We start from the raw sequence: 19,668 nt of genomic DNA, 5'->3' as shown, positions 1-19,668 counted from the left end.
CTGTATTTTCCAAATAGGAAATCCCATTTACCAGGGCCCTCCTGAAATGCCTGGGATTATGCCAAGGATCGCTTCCCTAGTTATTTTTATGTGTAGATCTGAGGAGTGGCAGAGTATGTAACCTTCAAAGATCATTAAGCACCAGTCTTGGGCTCAGCCTGAATTCTCACTCAGCAAGAGTAATATAATTGCAATTATAGAACTGATCCATTTTATCACTTTCTGAGAGATCAATCTTCAGAGATTGAGACTCTTAATTCATCCTGGGTTTTAAGGAATATTTAAATGAGAATAAGGATTAAATAGAAAACATCAAGAAACTGACACAAACATACATCCGTGAGTCTTTTATTGGTCATTTATATGCCAAGTAGCAGCATCACCAAAAACAAAACAGCGATTTCCACCTGAATGCATCCCCGGTCTCTTCATTTGCCTTTTTGGTTCTCTCCTGAAAAGGAAGTATAAGCCGGTGTATTAGTAACGCCCCAATTAGTCAGTACCCCTCCAGGTTTTCTTAAGAGCTGGTCTCAGTCCCATATCCGCATTTATCATCCACAGATGTCCACTCAGATTAGGTTTCATCCTAGACCAGTCACAGTGTGAAAAAATACTGAGCTAGACAGAACTGCCTGTTTCTACCCAATTGTCTCCCACTCAAAGGAGGGGTGGGTGACTCCATGGTTACCCAAAACCACTGGGCATGAGCAGCAGTCAGCCCTCAGTCTCAAGGTGAAGACTTAGAGCTGCTACATTCTACTCTCTGGATGTGCTCTTTGGCCTTGGTGCAGGCAAAGTCTAGCAGACCGAGTCACAAAGTAATCATTTTTTGTCATCGGGTTATGAATAGCCAATAAATACAGCTTCCAAGGAAAGCCAGATGTAAATGATACATTATAAAGACTTTTACACACTGAGTATCTTTATCTATTGACCACACTGTTTAGAGTCTTAACAAGCTAAGTAGAAATGGAAGTTGTGATAAAGCTTCAGCTATTTCAACTCACCCAACTGTAGATCCACACAGATGAAGACAGCTTTACTGGCAACAGGTCTTAGGGGGAGAAAAATACCAATCAGGAGGCAAGAAAACTACTGGTATATCCCTCCCAAATACAAAAAATATTAGCCAGCAATTACTATACAACTGCCAGTTTCACACACAGTCTCCCTTTAAGATTATCCCATTTTAAGGGGTGGAGAAAAGTTCCAAGAGAATTCAACCTTGTCTGAAACTAGCCCACATGCTACACAGCACACACCGCGAGCACAGTTTCAGTACTACTATCCCTCCTTTTACGACCACCAAGACCAGGGTTTAGATCTGATGGGAAAGGGAACTGGAGGGTCAGCCTGTCTCCAATACCCAACTTTACCTTATTCTAAAGCACGGCTCCAGTGATAAGGTGGTATTTTTCAGTTACTTCAGTGTCAGGCACTGCCAGTTAAAAAACTGGGGGCAACCTGCAAAAGTGTGGAAGCTTTAACCAAAAATCTAATGTACACAGAATGTGATTTTGATGGAAACACGGATTCAAGTGGAAGACTTCCAGCCCAAATCCTGAGAAATTATAGGAAAGGCGAGTGGCAGCTGCAGGTATTAGGCTGACCTGTGCTGTCAAAGTCTCTCCACGTTGCTCTCGCATGCAGTTGGAGATCCCATGGCCACAACAAGCCACAGCCCTTGGAAACATGCTGTACTGACCCACCAGGTGGCTCCCAAATTACCTCTTCACAGAGAACCTACCAGGTCCTGAGGCTTGTGTTCCATCCCTGTCAAGTCCTCTTCACTCACCAGAAAGGTCAGCTTTAGTCATCCTGGAATCTTCTGGCACAACTAAAATGAGAACAGCATTGTCCTGAATGACCTACTCGTTCCATTCATCTGGTTTTCAAAACAAGGTTTTTGACTCGCCTTTGGGCTGATGCCTTAAGCTTTTCAGGGCAAAGACCCAAAGCATGACCACAATCTGCACCACTTGCCCTTGGATTTCCCCAGCACAGGTATCTAACCCACCCATATCTGCATCTGCATGCTGGTTCTTGGCCCCTGAAAGCCACTTCTCAAAAGCCTTATTCTTGCATGTAAGACCCCATCAATGGAACATTTCCGGTAGCCTCTGAAAACGTTGTCAGTTTTAATAAAGGTCTCTGGTTGTACCTGAGAAATGGCAAGTACAATGGGAACTGTCTTTTCCTGAAATGTTGCAGATCAGTTACAGCAAACAGAACGGCGACCGTCAAGGAAAACTGTCACTTTGGGCTCCTTTTTGACCACAGCAGCTACATGGAAGCAGCTGCAGCTTCGATAAGGGCCACGGGGCGGGGGGACCTAGGTCACAGGGCAGAACCAACACTGCAACCCGCAGACTCACCTAAATCCTGTGCGTCAGGACTCATCTACTGGGACATTCTGGAAACTAAAAGAGAACAGACATCCTATAGGTTCTGATCACTACCTTATTTTACTATGTGCCAGTGGTTTGTCTCATTTTATCTTCACAGGATCGTTTCATCAACCCCGTCTTACATCAGATTTAGACTTGTTATTTGCCAAAGTCCCCTATCAATGGAGAAAGTGACAACCTTGGGGTTCAAAATAGGATCTGAATGACTATAGCCTGTCCTCCAAAAAACCTTGTCCTTATACCCACCAGGGTGACTTCCTTATCATGTGTTGTGCAGCCAGATAATTTAGGAGAAGGTAGGCAAATTAACATGCCCAAGGTCACGGAGCAACTGTCACAGGCCTATTCAAGGTCTGGCTGACCCCAGCACGTGGTCTCCCCTAACTTAAACCAGTTTCAGTCCCAGAAACGCCGTACAGCCGACCGCCTGCCCATGTTACTCACTCGTCACACCGGAGCACAGGGCCGCGAGGGCCTGAGCGTGGAGCAGGGCGTGGCCCACACAGGGTCCGGCTTCTTCCACTGCGCCTGAGAACCACGTGGCCTTCCGGCTCTCGGCCCGACTAGGCCAGTAGGCCTGGATCTTCCGTGCCGCGCTCAACATCTTGCCGCCTCTAGCGGCAGCCCCGGCAGGTGCGGCGCCCGTGGCAGCCAGGCTAAGGCCGGGTATGGCGGAGGATGCGCGTGGACCACTGCAGACAGAGAACCCAAGACGGACAAGACGACCGACGCGCGGCTGCCGGGTAAAAGGACACTTGTGAGACAGGAAGGGGTTTATATGGGCCCCGCCCCTCGCAGTTGCGCCTGACGATTGGAGCAGCGCGTCGCGCGGAATGATGGGAGTTGTAGTTCGCTCGCCTCTGGCGAGCGGCCGAGTGTCTGACTCGCAGTCCCAATCGCGTGTCGTGTGGGACCCTTTTCACTCGGTTGGAGGAAGCTTATGTAAGTGATTTCTTCAGAATTCGAAGAGATTCCTCCGCCATCATTCAGCACTCAGTGAACATCCAGTAACCCAGGACGGATCTCAAAAATATCACCGACTTTCAAAATCGGGAAGTTAACCTTTAACCCAGTGAGCTGAGCCAGCGGTTTTGGTTCAAACAGCCTGAGAGCACGTCGCGGAGCAAAGACTGAGCAGGATTTCGGCGGAGAGATCTGGGGGCGGGCTTCCTTTCCAAAAGGAAGAGGTGACTGACTACAGAGCTCATTAGAAGAATGCATTGTTTGTTCGGGCTTATCTCTACGGCTAATAGATAAAAAAACTACTGAGTGCTTACTGAGTACATTATGCTCGATTATCTCAGCTACTTTTCAAAATAACCCTGTGTATGGGAATTACAATTATGCCTCTTTCACAGATAAGGAAACAGAAATGGCTTACGCAGATAGCAAGCGAGTTAAGACGTGAAATGAGGAGGTTCACCCCATACGCCACGCTCATAATCACTGTGCCACATACAAGTTTTATCCATAGAATGAATAAGCATCAACATAAAAAAAAAAAAGTAGTGGGACTCTGAGACCTGAATGCAGGGACCCCAGTTTCCATCCCTGGTCAAGGAACTAGATCCCACACGCTGCAACTAAAGATTCCACCTGTGGCAACTAATACCCAGGCGTCCACGCTCAACCAGCTCTGACCCAGGCTCCTCTGTCCATGGGGTTTTCCAGGCAAGAATACTAGCATGCATGCATGCTAAGTCGCTTCAGGTCGTGTCCGACTCTGCGACTCCACAGACGGCAGCCCACCAGGGTCCTCCGTCCACAGGATTCTCCAGGCAAGAATACTGGAGTGGGTTGCCATTTCCTTCTCCAGATTCCTAATAACCAGTGCATAAAAGGAAATAAGATGGATACTATAAGTCACCATCAGTTCAGTTCAGTCGCTTAGTCGTGTCTGACTCTTTGTGACCCCATGAATCATAGCACGCCAGGCCTCCTTGTCCGTCACCAACTCCCAGAGTTCACTCAAACTCATGTCCATCGAGTCGGTGATGCCATCCAGCCATCTCATCCTCTGTCGTCCCATTCTCCTCCTGCCCGCAATCCCTCCGAGCATCAGGGTCTTTTCCAATGAGTCAACTCTTCGCATGAGGTGGCCAAAGTACTGGAGTTTCAGCTTCAGCATCAGTCCTTCCAATGAACACCCAGACTGATCTCCTTTAGAATGGATTGGTTGGATCTCCTTGCAGTCTAAGGGACTCTCAAGAGTCTTCTCCAGCACCACAGTTCAAAAGCATCAATTCTTCGGCGCTCAGCTTTCTTCACAGTCCAACTCTCACATCCATACGTGACCACTGGAAAAACCATTGCCTTGACTAGACGGACCTTTGTTGGCAAAGTAATAACTCTGCTTTTCAATATACTATCTAGTTTGGTCATAACTTTCCTTCCAAGGAGTAAGCGTCTTTTAATTTCATGCCTGCAGTCACCATCTGCAGTGATTTTGGAGCCCCCAAAAATAAAGTCTGACACTGTTTCCACTGTTTCCCCATCTATTTGCCATGAAGTGATGGGACCAGATGCCATGATCTTTGTTTTCGGAATGTGGAGCTTTAAGCCAGCTTTTTCACTCTCCTCTTTCACTTTCATCAAGAGGCTTTGTAGTTCCTCTTCACTTTCTGCCATAAGGGTGGTGTCATCTGCATATCTGAGGTTATTGATATTTCTCCCGGCAATCTTGATTCCAGCTTGTGTTTCTTCCAGTCCAGCGTTTCTCATGATATTCTCTGCATAGAAGTTAAATAAGCAGAATAACAATATACAGCCTTGACATACTCCTTTTCCTATTTGGAACCAGTCTGTTGTTCCATGTCCAGTTCTAACTGTTGCTTCCTGACCTGCATACAGGTTTCTCAAAAGGCAGGTCAGGTGGTCTGGTATTCCCATCTCTTAAAGAATTTTCCACAGTTTATTGTGATCCACACAGTCAAAGGCTTTGGCACAGTCAATAAAGCAGAAATAGATGTTTTTCTGGAACTCTCTTGCTTTTTCGATGATCCAGAGGATGTTGGCAATTTGATCTCTGGTTCCTCTGCCTTTTTTAAAACCAGCTTGAACATCAGGAAGTTCACAGTTTACGTATTGCTGAAGCCTGGCTTGGAGAATTTTAAGCATTACTTTACTAGCATGTGAGATGAGTGCAATTGTGCGGTAGTTTGAGCATTCTTTGGCATTGCCTTTCTTTGGGATTGGAATGAAAACTGACCTTTTCCAGTCCTGTGGCCACTGCTGAGTTTTCCAAATTTGCTGACATATTGAGTGCAGCACTTTCACAGCATCATCTTTTAGGATTTGAAATAGCTCAACTGGAATTCCATCACCTCCAGTAGCTTTGTTCTTAGTGATGCTTTCTAAGGCCCATTTGACTTCACATTCCAAGATGTCTGGCTCTAGATCAGTGATCACATCATCGTGATTATCTGGGTCGTAAAGCTCTTTTTTTGTACAGTTCTTTGCCGGGAGCCGGCATATTGCATATTGAGTGAGGATCTGGAATAGCTCAACTGGAATTCTATCACTGCTGGGAGCCAGCGTGAGGCACTCCGCCCATGACAAAGGTCATGAGGAAGGAGGCTCGGCATACGCAAAGGCGGGATCGAGCCTCAGGAGTCCCCCTGGAAATTCTCGAGCATCTACCCCCCAAACCAGAGTCTGCCTACTTTCTGCTTTGTGCTTTCACCTACACCTCTGACTTTACGGGGGGCTGTCTCCCACTACCTCTCTCTGAAAAAAGAGTTAGCTTACAGCTCCAGTTAATAATTCTTGGATGTGACAGTGTTTCAACCTACAAACTCCTTTGGAAATCCTCTAGCCTGCCTGAATGGGTTTTTCCGGCCACATGTGATTGTTCAGAGCCTCCCAACTGTGAGAGGCAGGAGATGTTCTAAACTGCCTAAACACAGATTCCTTTGAGTAGTTAAAAGATTGATTAGAAATTGTATTGGTGAAGGGTTTTTCACTTGTTGGGCCAATGTTTGCTGCTAAGTCTCCATACTCCTTACCTACTGTGTCCTTGGCAGTGTATTGATTGATATAATGGGTGTATAGAAATGTAAAATGCAGCTTTGTCCAATGCTTTTTGGAAGGCTGGTGCCTGACTTTGGAATAATCACCTTTAGAGAAAAATAAGTTTCTTAAAATGTTAACAGGCCTCCGGGCCAGAAGATGATGTCAATCACCTGAACTTTTGCATATGATAAGTTTGCAGGAAGAAAGACTGGCTTGCTGCATGACTCTACCCCTTCCCCCATTATCCTCTATGCATAACTTAAGGTATAAAAACTACTTTGGAAAATAAAGTGCGGGCCTTGCTCACCAACGCTTGGTCTCCCCATGTCATTCTTCCCTTTAACTTCCAGCTGAGCGTCCATCTGGAGCGCGGATGTCCTCTGCGACCATTTATTTGCCTGGGCTTCTAAGACCCACTCGAGAAGGTGTCTAAGGTGGGGCACCTTCCGCTATTCGAGAGGGCGCCTGCGGCCTCCGTGGTCAGAGCTAACCTGGTGTCACGGGTTATATTGATTTTCCGCGTAAACCAAGCCACTCAGCTTCTTTTCTCCACTGAATTTTCCTACTGAGCTATCCTTATTTCAGCCGCTTTTCTCCACTGAATTTCCTCACTGAGCTATCCTTATTCTATTACTCTTTATATCTTTGATGAATAAATAATTAAATAGGTCGCTGACGCCGTCCCTGCTTCGAATACCCTGGATCAGCCGGGGCTGGACCCCGGCAGTTCTTCTGTGTATTCTTGCCACCTTTTCTTGATATCTTCAGCTTTTGCTAGGTCCATACCATTTCTGTCCTTTATCGAGCCCATTTTTGCATGAAATGTTCCCTTGGTATCTCTAATTTTCTTGAAGAGATCTCTAGTCTTTCCCATTCTGGTGTTTTCCTCTATTTCTTTGCATTGATCACTGAGGAAGTCTTTCTTCTCTCCTTGCTATTCTTTGGAACTCTGCATTCAAATGGGAATATCTTTCCTTTTCTCCTTTGCTTTTCGCTTCTCTTCTTCTCACAGCTATTTGTAAGGCCTCCCCAGACAGCCATTTTGCTTTTTTGCATTTCTTTTCCATGGGGATGGTCTTGATCCCTGTCTTCTGTACAATGTCACGAACCTCATTCCATAGTTCATCAGGCACTCTATCAGGTCTAGTCCCTTAAATCTATTTCTCACTTCCACTGTATAATCATAAGGGATTTGATTTAGGTCATACCTGAATGGTCTAGTGGTTTTACCTACTTTCTTCAATTTAAGTCTAAATTTGGCAATAAGGTCATGATCTGAGCCACAGTCTGAGCCACTAGACTGGGCTGCTGTGGTTCTGCAGGGTTGAACCCCTGTCTCCTGCATCTCCTATATTGGCAAATGGGTTCTTTACCACTGAGCCACCTGAGAAGCCCAAGATTCAGGCAGCCAAATAAATAATTTTTTTTTAACTTCCATTATATATTTTAACAAGAGACAAATTGGGAGAGAATAGTTGCAAAACATGCACTGAATAGGGGCCTTGCATCTAGAACATAAAGAACTCTTAAGGAACTACCCTGGTGGTCCAGTGGTTAGGAATCTGCCTGCCAGTGCAGGGAACACGGAGTCCGTCCCTGGTCCAGGAGGATCCCCCATGACGCTGAACAGCTAGGCCTGTGGGCCACAACTACTGAGCCTGCGCTCTGAAACCTGTGTGAGCCACACCTATGGAACCCACGTGCTGCAGCTACTGAAGCCTGAGCTAGAACCTGTGCTGTGTGACAAGAGAAGCCACCGCGATGAGAAACCTATAAGCAAATAAATGGCCCTTAAAACTCAACAGTAAAAAGTAAAATCACTCCATTTTTAAAATGGGGGAAAAGAAGGGGGGGCACAAAATTTGAAAGACACCTCACCAAAGAAGATAAACAGATGGCAAATAAACACATGAATGATGCTCAATATCATAACACTACAAACACAGTGGAAGGGCTAAAAGTTAAAACGATTGACAATATCAAGCAACGACGGAAAAGTAGAGCACGTGGAAATTTCATACAATATTCAGGACTGTAAAATGGTGCAACCACTTTGGAAAACGATTTTGCAGTTTTTAAATAAGTTAAAACGCACCTACTACCTGACCCAGCTGTTGCAGTACTAGGTATTCCCCAAGAGAAATGAAAAGCATGCATCCACACAAAGACTTGAATATGAATGTTCACAGCAGCTGTATTTGTAATTGCCAAAGACTGAATGTAACACAAATGTCCTTCAACAGGGATTGGATAAACAAATTGTGGTATGTTAATACAGTGAAATACTATCATGTTGAGTGAAGGAAGTCAGACTATATGCTATATGATAAAGATTCTAGAAAATACAAATTAATCTTTAGTGGCAGAAAGCAGATTGGTGGTTGTCTAGGAGAGGAGGTCAGGAGAGAAGAATTAAAGAAGGACATGGAGAAACTTTTGAGAATAATAGATGTTCATTATCTCAATTGTGGTGGCTTTGGGGATGTACACTTATGTCAAAATGCATATTGTACATTTTTAATATGTGCAGTTTACTCTGTATCAATTACATTTTAATAAAGATGCTAAAAACAAAAAAATAAGCAAGAGAAAATTCAGATCATGTAATTCACCTGCCCCACAATCACTGACTTCTCAACACATTTGGAATAAAGCTCAGGCCCCACGATGGCCTCTGAAGCCACAGGTGATTTGGCTTCTCCTCTTTGCTTTCATTACCTGATCCCTGGTCTAGGAGGATCCCACATGTGGCAGAGCAGCTAGGCCCCCATGGCACAACCGCTGAAGTCCACACGTCCTAGAACCCATGGTGTGCAACAAGAGAAGCCACTCCAATGAGAAGCCCACACACTGCAACGAAGAGTAGCCCCCGCTCAAGAAAGAAAGAAAGCCCAAGCAGCAACAAAGACCCAGAGCAGCCAATAAATAAATAAATTTTAAAAATTAAAGAAATAAAATAAAACTAAGATCCGATAGCCAGTGGGAACCTGCTGTGCAGCACGGGGAGCTCAGCTGGTTGCTCTGTGATGACCTAGAGGGGTGAGATGGGGGATGGAGGGCATAGATGTATACACAGAGCTGATACGCTTTGCTGCACAGCAGAAACACAACACTGTCAAGCAATTATATTCCAATAATAAGATTCATTAATTACAAAATAAAACAAAGGAAAAAGAAAACACTAAGATCTGTCTAATGCAAGTATGCACCTGCTATGACACAGTTACCCCAGGACTGCCCTGAGAGGATGACGCCATGATTTGTCTCACTTCGCAGAAGGGAAGCAGGGCTGGGGAGGAGAAATGGCTCGCCCCCTGGGGAGTCACACAGGCAGTCTATGACAAAGTCAGCTGACGACTGGATTCCAGTGCCAGGTGCAGTCAGGGGCAGACACATGACCCCAGCCCAGAGCAGGCACATCTCGGAGAGGAAGTTCAGGAGCCTGACGCTGACAGTGCACTCTGCCCACATGCTGACCACAGAGGCTTCTGGGATGTCTGGGTTCAAACTCCCTTTCAAGCTGTCCCATGCCTCTCTGCCTTCACCCACTGCCCCTGCCTGAGTACCCTTCCTCGCTTACCTCCCCAGCTCCCACTGTCCTTGGAGACCCAGCTTCAGCTTCAGCTTTTCCAAGAGGTCTTTTCTGACCCGTGGCTCCCTGAGTCCAACTCTGTTGTGGTATTTGAATGAATAATGAGTGAATGAATAAATGAATAGCACATCCACTTGTATTCATTCATACAACCATAAATATTTACTGAGCCAAGCACTGAGGATACAGCCTCTGGTCCTTGTCCTCAAAGGGCCTGAGCCTAGAAGGGAGACAGACATCACAAAGGACAAAAGGGCCTGTGACCTCACTAGCCAGTCAGTGAGGGGCTTCTTGAAGACACAGATCTAACCTGAGGCCTAAAATTGGGGTTAGTTACCCTTTGAAGAGCAGAAAGGGAGTATTCTTGGCATTAGGCTGATAAAAGGAAAGATGTTCCGCACAGCTGGAACAACAGTGGTGGGTAAAGAAGAGAGAGGGTGGAATGGGGGGAGACGGTTCTGCACAGGCCTGATGCAGAAACTGTTTTTCCAGCTGAACAGAGCAAGGTGATGAGAACATCCTGATGGAAACCTCAGAGGGGCAGGTGGCACTGCAGCCGACTCTCCTGGTTTGGACAGAACTGGCAGGGAGGATTCCTCCCCCAACACACACACCCTACCTGATTTTCCTCTTTCTCTCCTGGAGTGGGGGTGAGCAGAGACTTGGGCCCCTTCAGGCTAGTGCAGTGACCGAAGGGCAGAATTACTTAAGAATTACTTAACAAAATGGCTTCTCACTGATTTATTTAGGAAACCTGGGCCTTCCCAGGTCCCCAAATTGTCCAGCCAGAAACAAATTTGGCCACTACTCTGTCTTCTGTGCTGAGTGATCTTGGGCTGATTACTTAACTGTGTTGCTGCTGCTACTGCTGCTAAGTCGCTTCAGTCGTGTCCGACTCTGTGCAACTAACATCTACTCACAAGGTTGTATAAGAAGGAAATGTGATGATATGATGGTTTGCCTTAGTGAGAACTGCTTCCCACTGCCAACCTGTTAAACTGCAACATCCACCCACTGTGGGTTAGTGGGATTAAACCAGCAGACAAGCTGTTTGGTGACAGCTTGAGCCTTGATGTCCTGGGTGTTCAGAAGACCTGACTGGAAAGAGTGGAGATCTTGAATGCCGGAGCATCTGCCTTACCCTTGCCCCAACCCACTTTGTCCTGGTCCTTTGGGAACCTGCTTTCCAGTCCCCTTCTTTGGCATCAAGGGTAAACCAGACATGTCAGATGTGTGACAAGCCACACATCTGAGCCTCGGTCTCCTGAACTCTAAAATGGGCACACTATAGCCTTCTCAGAGGGTTGCTGTCCCAAAGCATAAGAAACTGACCATCTCACCTCATAAACATTAGCTGTACAGTCCACAAGCCAACTGTACTCTCAGTTGTCTGTCTACCCTGCCCCCTCTACCTGACTGTGTCCAAGTCTCTCTCTGGACCCTGGGGCCCAGCACAGGCAGGCAGCGGGGAAGCAGTGGGGCCTGCTGAACCGTTGAACCTGAACACTGAGCCAGCAGCTCTAGGCCAGGGCCAGTAGGGCTCCAGGAAAGGGGCATCTGGGTGAGAAAAGTGCATCTATAAACCATCAACTTTCTCCAGGTCCAGCAGCAGGGGCGCAACGGGGGGACTAACAGAGTTGGGGCTGCAGAGGGAAACCACCCCAAAGAGTGAACGAAGTGGTTGCTCTAGCGCTGTTAGTCTCAGGCCAGTGCAGGTTGGGTGTGGTGATCGGTCCTCTGTAGCCCTCCTCCCCACATTATCTAGTTTAATCTCTTATTCCTTGAGGTAGAGATTATCTCCATTTTACAGAGGAGAAAACTGAGGCTCGGAGCGAGGAAGTGACCTGTCCAGATGTTTCCACCGGGCCGGGTGGCTTCCTCGGCGTCCGGTTCGGCGTTGCTGAAGACGCCCCAGGTTCTCCAGGCCCGGGCCTGGGTGTCTCTGGGGCCTCCTGGAGGCGGGGGGCGGGGCCCAGAGACGGGGCGGGGCGGGGCTGCGGGCGGGGGCGTGGCTGCGGGTTGGGGGCGGGGTCGCACAGTTGGCCGCCCGGCCTCGGGAGGCGACACGCTGGCCATGGAGGCGGGGGGCTGCCGCTACCAGTTTCGGATCGCGCTGCTGGGGGACGCGGCCGTGGGCAAGACGTCGCTGCTGCGGTGCTACATGAGGGGCGCCCCCGGGATCCCCGAGCCCGAGCTGGAGCTCGAGTCGGCGCCCACGGTGGGCGTCGAGTTCTATACCCGCACTGTGCAGCTTCATGCTGGGCCGCGCGTCAAGCTGCAGCTCTGGGACACGGCGGGCCAGGAGCGCTTCAGGTGCGCGGTGGGTGGAAGGTGGGCCGGGGGAGGGACGAGAAGGGTTTGGGGTGAGGGGTTTCTGGTTGGGGCGGGGTGACCATGGGGATCCTTCAGAGTCGCCGCCCTCAGTGGCCCAAGTAGGACCTGGGGGTCCCTGCCCCGGGCCCGGGTCCTTCACGCTTGAGTCATTCATCCTACAAATAACAGCTGGTGGGCTGAGCCCCTGAGCTTGATGCCTGAGACCTGGCCCGGCCGGCCCCAGTGGAATATTCGACACTGAAACCTAGAGGGATGAATGACCTGGGTGCTGAGAGGGCCCACAGAAGCGCAGAGAGGGAGGTGTCAGGGAGAGGTGGAAAGAAGAGAAATTTGTGTTGGCTGTGAAGGATGCGTAGGAGTTTTCCAGGGAGAGAAATGGGGAAACCTGTGATCAGGAAAACATCAGGTTTTCTCCAGGAATGGTCAGGAGAGTATGGAAATCAAACTGCTCCCTGACTGAGGAACACACAGTAACTTGGGAGAGACACAGACCCGGGGAAAAGGGAAGCAGAGAGCGGTGTGAGATGAGCTGAAATTGGGGTGTGAAGCAGTCACAGGATGGAGGAGGACACAGGGCCCGGTGTGTTGAAGGCATAACCCTCTCCCACCCAGGTGCATCACCAGGTCCTTTTACCGGAATGTGGTGGGTGTCCTGCTGGTCTTTGATGTGACAAACAGGAAGTCCTTTGAACACATTCAAGACTGGCATCAGGAGGTCCTGGCCACTCAGGGCCCCGACAAGGCGATCTTCCTGCTGATTGGCCACAAGAGTGACCTGCAGAGTGCCCGTTGTGTCTCAACCCAGGAGGCGGAGGAGCTGGCTGCCTCCTTGGGCATGGGCTTTATGGAGACCTCCGCCAAAGGTAACTGCAATGTGGACCTGGCCTTTGACACCCTTGCCAACACCATCCAGCAGGCCTTGTGGCAGGGGGCCATCAAACTGGAGGAGGACTGGGGGGGTGTGCGGCTCATCCAGAACACCCAGATCTCCAGGCTGCCCAGCAGGATGCAACACCCGGGCCCATGCAGGTGTTGACTCTAGGAGGGAAAGGGTTAAAGCAGTGCTGGTGGGATGGGGAGTGTTAGTATCTCTCTGGAGGCCAAATGGCAGAATCTATTCAGACAGTTATTACAAACCATATCCTGGCACAGTCATGCCTCCTGGATTTTGGGGTCTCAGAGCTCAGCCCCCTTTCCACCAGAAAGGTCTGAGAGGCCAGGTGCGCAGCTTCCTGTCCTGGAGCCTGTTTCCTCTATGGTCAGAGGAGCGCATAACAGACCCCATTCATGGGGGGTTGTGGGCATGACTGAGATCATGGATGCGCTATGCTCAGCCAGAGCCAGAGCCTCCCACACGGTGAGAATCAAATAGCAAGAACTGTCATCGCGGCTGCTCTTTCCTCTCTTGGCTAGGATGTGGCCGTTTCAGGTAGTGTCCCTGGGCTCGGACGCCGAGCTGCTCAGCGTGTGGACGCTGCTACACAGGCGAGGAGGGGGGCAGGGGCTTTCGGGCCGAGCCAGGTCTTCAGGCTTGGATGAGAAAGTGTGTCCTAAAACCCGGATTGCTGCCCAGTGCTGCTACTCCAAGGCCACGGATCGGAGAGGCAGGGATGAATATGAACAGCTCTCTGGCTGGGCGCATGGTGGACACTGTTGGTTAGCCACCAAAACCTCTCCTCAGGGCTGAAGAACCCATGGCCTCCTCCCCACCAATGCTCCTAGCTGCTGGGAGTGCTAATGTGGTGGCGGAGCCCAGGCTGCTCTTTCTGGGAACTGCCTGCTCATCTGGGGCAGCCCACAGTCCAGCATCAATGTATCAGATTTGTTGGGGGCGGTGGGGGAGTGTTCAAAGGCCTGGCCTTCTTGCCTCAACTCTGAAGGAAACACCCATCTTCATCATTCTCCATAGGGTCGAGGCCACTGTTAGGACAGCATCACAGCTAAATTCTGCTCAATTCTGCTTTCTTCCCTTCCTCCCCCGCAAGCAGGTATTGATCTCAAGAATCTTCTAATAGGGACTTCCCTGGTGGTTCAGTGGCTAAGATGCTGAGCTTCTGATGCAGGGGGCCTGGTTTCGATCCCTGCTCAGAGAACTAGATCCCACATGCTGCAATAAAGATTGAAGATCCTGAGTGCCACAATTAAGACTTGGTGCAGCCAAGTAAATATTTTTTTAAGAAAGAATTTCCTAATAAAGGTCTGCACAAAAATACAAGGGGAAAAAAAAAGTCTGCACCCTTGGAATTCCCTGGCGGCCCAGTGGTTAGTATTCTGTCATCTCAAAGCAAAGAGCCCAGGTTCAATCCCTGGTTGGGGAACTGAGATCCCACAGTCTGCATGGCGTGGAAAAAAAATTTATATATAAAAGTCTAGGGGACTTCTTTCATGGTCCAGGGGCTAAGACTCTGAGTGCCTAATGCAGGGGACCTGGGTTCAATCCCTGCTCAGGGAACAATTACCCACATGCTGGAACTAAAGATCTCACATGCCACAGTGAAGACTGAAGATCCTGCCTGCTGCAACTAAGACCCAATGCAGCCAAACAAGTAAATACTAAAAAAATAAAAGTCTGCACATTGATTTTGTCCTCAGAATCGGGCTGCTGGGGAACTTAACCTGCCATAGAAGCTGCTAGGCACAAAATATCCAGTGGCAATGCAGGAAGGCTTTATGGAGAGAGGAATCTTTACACTTCACTGAAGGCAGGAGAAGAGGGTGACAGAGGGTGAGGTGGCTGGATGGTATCACTGACAATGGACACGAATTTGGGCAAGCTCCGGGAGGCAGTGACGGACAGGGAAGCCTGGCGTGCTGCAGTCCATGGGGTCGCAGTGAGTTAGACATGGCAACTGAACAGGCAACACAGCAGGTGTAAAGGGGATATCTGGGCGGTCTCATTGTGCCAGCGGGCATGGGCAGGGCAGGGCAGTTGCCATAGCAAAAACAGCACAGCCACCCTACTCACTTCGTGACCTGGGGCCAGTTCCTCTACCCCGTTGAGTCTCAGATTCCTCCTCAGTAACCTGTCACTGAAAACCCCTCCTTCCTAGGGGTCTTGGGAAGTTTTTACTCGGGTGATTTTTAGCTTCCTCGCCATGGCGCCTGAGCCAGGACGGGACCTGCCTGTGCTCTACTCCTTCCCTGCCTTCTCTTTTTAAAACATCACTCATTCTTCTGAACATCTTGCAAGGTTGGCATGACTATCCTCATTTCGCAGATGAGAAAGGGTAGGCAGGAGAGGGAAATTATTTGCTTTAGAGTTATCATTCCTTCATCAAAAATGTCTTAAAATGAGCATCTACTCTGATCTGGGCTCCAGGGATACAGCAGTGAACAGGACAGAAAAGTAGTCCTAGGGCTGACGTTCTAGTGGAAGAGAAAAAACTAGTAAGTGGGACTAAATGAGGCCTAGCTGTAAGTGCTATAAAGACCACAGATCCGGGAGATGGGCCTGAGGGTGATGGGGGCTCCTTTAGAGCAGATGGTCAAGGAGGGTCTCTCTCAGGAGATGGCCTTTGATTTGAGAACCTAGATGAGGAGGAAGAACCAAGCTAAAAGCAGAGATCTAGGCAGAACAGTGTCCCGCTCTGATTGGGCACTTCTTATGTACCATCTGCCAACAAGCTTGCCATTGCTATCTCAGTTCAGCATCCCCCCACCCCGATCTTTAGTGTAGATTGTATCACCCATCTTGAGGGTCTCAGGTCTGTTGGGTGACTCAGCATCCACATTGCCCCAGGGGATCTTTTTAAAATACAGATTTGACCTGGCTGCTGCTCTCCTAGAATCCTTCCCTGGCTCCCCATTGCCTGCAGGGTAAAATCCAAACCCTTTCCCCCAAGTCCAATCTAATCTGGTCCTACGGCCTCTCCACCTGCTTTGCCCAGCTTCCCAACCACCTACAACCCTGGGCTTTGCACATGCTGTTCCCTTTGCTTGAAAGACCCTAGCACTTTTCTCCCTCCCTGTGTTATCTGATCAGCCTGCAACACTCAGAATAACATGGCCTCCTCTCAACCATTGCATTATCCCAGCTGCCAAAACTAGGGCAGGCTTTTGGTCAAACCTGGGTTTGAATCTCAGGTCTGCTATATACAATTGTGGGACCCTGGGGAACTCATTTCATCTAAGCCTCAGTGGACTCATCTGTAAGATGGGGATAATACTAACACAAGTTTTAGAAAGGATCAAATGACAAATCAAAGGCAGTACTCCTCACTAGGCACTAGGAGCTCAGAAGGTGGAAGTCCACTTCTTCCCCTGAGGGTTTTGCTCTTATGACTGTTAGGGAACAGAGACTGCCAAAGTACATACTTTAGGGGAATAAGAATTCCAGACGCTAACAAAGTTCTTAAAGGTCCTGACCTCTTGCAGAGATATGAGTTGGGCTCCCCACAGGCTACTTGGCCTCCAAGCCTTTCCATGAGCTGCTTCCTCATCTGAAAACCTTGCAACCCAGGCCTGAATCCCCTGTGCCCTTCAGAAGGAACAGAACCGAAGGTCTGCCACCCGGGAGACCCTTTCTAAAGACCCTACCTATTCTGGGAGCCACTGAAACCTGGCAGATGAAGAGGGAAGGTTTGTCCGACCCACTCTGCGCAGGCTGGAACCAGAGCCTTCTGGGGAGATCTTTCCTCTACCTCTGAGCCTCAGTTTCTTTATGGTAAAATGAGAATGATTTCTACCTCACAGTTTTGTTAGAGGATTAATTATGACGTGGATTAAGTGTTAGGTTACTTAACACTTAAAGTTAGGTTACTTCGGCCAAAAAGGCCCCTCTGCATCTTTAGTGTGTGATTCCCTTGCCTGGAACGTCCCTCCTCCATCTCTGACAAAACTCTGTTCACCCATCAAAGCTTAGTCCAACCTAACCCATTTCTTTCCCTGAGCCTTCAGGGCACTTATCTGAAGGGCTCTCCTCTTTGCAAATTTCAGGCTCTGCTGTACCTTTTTGGCCCACTAGAGGGCAGCTCTTCGAGACCGGGCTGATTCCCTCGAGGAAGCTCTCGAGCAGGGGAACACTGGGCTTTCTAAAACCATTAGGGAAAATCTGAAACATAACCAAGAATAAAGAAACTAGTATAAAGTAGTGTGAAGAACTTCTTGTACTCATAACTCAGCTTCAACAAATAGCAGCAAGCCCATCCTGTTTTCCTCTCCCTTTTCTTTATGAGTTATTCTTAGATCCTGGCCCTGGTGGGTTACAGATGTGGGAGGACCTCTCTAGGACCCCTGGATGGGACGTGTCCCGCAGGAGTCCCAATGTTGGGAGAGGTAAGCCTCACACCGCATAGCCCGCGCTCAGGGACTCAGGTCGGCAGAGGGAAGAAAGGGGTCAGCACATGGGGCCTGCAGGGAGGGCATCTTTGCCAAGCCCGTCACCCAGGCAGTAAAGGTAGACTTGTCCGAGAGTTTTGTGGAGGCAGAGCCTAGGGGTCTACTGGCCAGGAAAGGTCCTGGGCTCAGCCCCTGCTCTGCCTTCTGTACCACCCACCCTTGCGGGGAGAGTCCACCCATCAGAAAGGGAAGGGGTGGGACTCCCCTGGTGGTCCAGTGATTAAGAATCTGCCTTCCAAAGCAGGATTCGATCCCTGGCTGGGGAACTAAGTTCCCACAGGCCACGGGCAACTAAGCCCGCGTGGCACATCTAGAGAAGCCCATGTGCCTCAACAAAGACCCAGCACAGCCAAATTTTTTTAAACAAAGAGCAAGGGAAGGGGCCTTTACCTGGAGAATAAAGGACTACACTGGGGGACTGTGGGGAACTTCCCAACTATAGGGAACTGTGACACCTCAGTCCAGGGCTGCCCTCCTCCTCCCTGCTTTACCCCATGCAGGAGGGACCCTCTCCAGGATGCCTTCTGGATCCCAAATGGTGCCTTCTAGGTCCTCAAAACTCACCCCTGTTTTTGTGACCACCCCCTACAGCTGCCTTTTGGTTGATTCAAACTTTTTGTTTATATGCCTGCTGTTAGCATCAGAGGGCTTCCCTGGTGGCTCAGCTGGTAAAGAATCTGCCTGTAATGTGGGAGACCTGGGTTCGATCCCTGGGTCGGGAAGATCCCCTAGAGAAGGGAACAGTATTCTCCAGGATTCTGGGCAAGTCCACAGAGTCGCAAAGAGCCGGGCACGACTGAGCGACTTGCACTAGCATGAGAATCTTGTCAGGTGGGATCTTTCCCACAGCCCTAAAATGCTCCACAGGCGAGAGAGGTGATGCTCAGGCTGAGGAGCGGTGGGAAGCCCAGGGTCAGCCAGCTGGGCTCCCCACACCCTCCCAACCCCCTGCAAGACACACATGTGGCCGACTCCAAACACGGGCACTGGACCCCACCACTAGGCCTGAGGGCTGTCCACCCCCAGGCTTACTCTGCTCACCTCTGACCATTCTCTCCTGACGTAGGACCTTATGCTTCAGCCACGTTGATGAGGTGACTTCTTCACACCTCCAGGCCTTTGCATGTCGCTCCCTTCTCTGTCCCCCGCTAGGACTTGGGGAGAGAGTTTAGGGCACAGTCAGGGGAGCAGGTTCTGGAGTCAGAGGGACCTGGTTGAAACCTTAGCACCATCACCACTACCTGTGTGATCTTGAGTAGATTACTTACAATCTCTAAAGTTCAGTTGCCTCACTGAAAAATGGGGTTAAATGACATTATTGCAAAGTGCTTAACACTTTTTCTTCAGGCTTGTTGGGGAAACAAGCTTATTCACAGAAGGTGCTTGGCACACACATGGCACCTAAGTTCTGTCCGGAGCACACGAATTCACCAGCCCTGCTCCCCACTCCCTGGGCTGCTCAGCATGTGTTAAGTCGTCTGTGTGCTCAGTGTGCAGGGCTCTGGGAATCAGATGGGCCTGGTTACTTAGCTAGTGAGGTAGAAGGCCTTGCACCCAGGTTAAGCTGCCCCAGACACCGAGTTAGGAGATCCCTTATAGATACTTGGTGACACCTTTCTCCCCACATCCAGCCACCAAGTCCACACAAGCACCACTTAAACAGCTGTCAAATCTCCCTTCTCTCCACTTCGTTACAGCCACCTCAGTCCAGGCAACAAGTTCTTATGAACCTCTGCTTCTACAAATGTTTTCTTATCCCCTCCACTGTCTGGCCAGAGTGATCTTTTCAAAACACCAATTTGACCATGTCACATTTCTGCCTAAAATCCTTCAATGGTTCCTGCTTTCTGGGTAAGCCCACTCTTCTGAGGCCTACAAGACACTGCATGACCTGGCCCGTCTCACTTCACCACACTGCACTGGGGTTGGCAAATGTGCAGCTCTCTCCTTTAAAGTGGCCCTGCCTTCCCATGGATCCCTTAGATT

General features: G+C 49.2%; 1 protein-coding gene, 1 long non-coding RNA gene and 4 other non-coding genes across 6 annotated transcripts; 1 reads left to right on the top strand and 5 right to left on the bottom strand.

Moving 5' to 3' along the window:
* Window positions 1-332: 332 nt before the first annotated feature.
* LOC129646951 (uncharacterized) lies at window positions 333-3,161 on the bottom strand. The gene is made up of 6 exons (XR_008712223.1): window positions 2,853-3,161; window positions 2,376-2,420; window positions 1,748-1,837; window positions 1,377-1,464; window positions 1,008-1,054; window positions 333-451 (listed from the first exon to the last, which is right to left on the bottom strand). It is a non-coding gene; the product is annotated as an uncharacterized LOC129646951 (long non-coding RNA).
* LOC129648130 (small nucleolar RNA SNORD99) lies at window positions 523-596 on the bottom strand. Its single transcript, XR_008712714.1, has one exon. It is a non-coding gene; the product is annotated as a small nucleolar RNA SNORD99 (small nucleolar RNA).
* LOC129648111 (small nucleolar RNA SNORA61) lies at window positions 1,224-1,349 on the bottom strand. The gene has a single exon (XR_008712695.1). It is a non-coding gene; the product is annotated as a small nucleolar RNA SNORA61 (small nucleolar RNA).
* LOC129648104 (small nucleolar RNA SNORA44) lies at window positions 1,568-1,698 on the bottom strand. Its single transcript, XR_008712688.1, has one exon. It is a non-coding gene; the product is annotated as a small nucleolar RNA SNORA44 (small nucleolar RNA).
* LOC129648095 (small nucleolar RNA SNORA16B/SNORA16A family) lies at window positions 2,186-2,320 on the bottom strand. Its single transcript, XR_008712681.1, has one exon. It is a non-coding gene; the product is annotated as a small nucleolar RNA SNORA16B/SNORA16A family (small nucleolar RNA).
* Window positions 3,162-12,027: 8,866 nt separating the features above from the next.
* On the top strand, window positions 12,028-13,494 carry RAB42 (RAB42, member RAS oncogene family). The gene is made up of 2 exons (XM_055574831.1): window positions 12,028-12,324; window positions 12,958-13,494. The coding sequence occupies exons 1-2, from the start codon at window positions 12,086-12,088 to the stop codon at window positions 13,379-13,381; spliced, it is 663 nt and encodes a 220-aa protein (XP_055430806.1). The 5' UTR covers window positions 12,028-12,085; the 3' UTR covers window positions 13,382-13,494.
* Window positions 13,495-19,668: the final 6,174 nt, after the last annotated feature.

The sequence above is a fragment of the Bubalus kerabau genome, chromosome 3, assembly GCF_029407905.1.
Source record: "Bubalus kerabau isolate K-KA32 ecotype Philippines breed swamp buffalo chromosome 3, PCC_UOA_SB_1v2, whole genome shotgun sequence".
In the NCBI taxonomy this organism is placed as follows: domain Eukaryota; kingdom Metazoa; phylum Chordata; class Mammalia; order Artiodactyla; family Bovidae; genus Bubalus; species Bubalus kerabau.
This window is presented reverse-complemented; position numbering and strand designations above follow the sequence as displayed.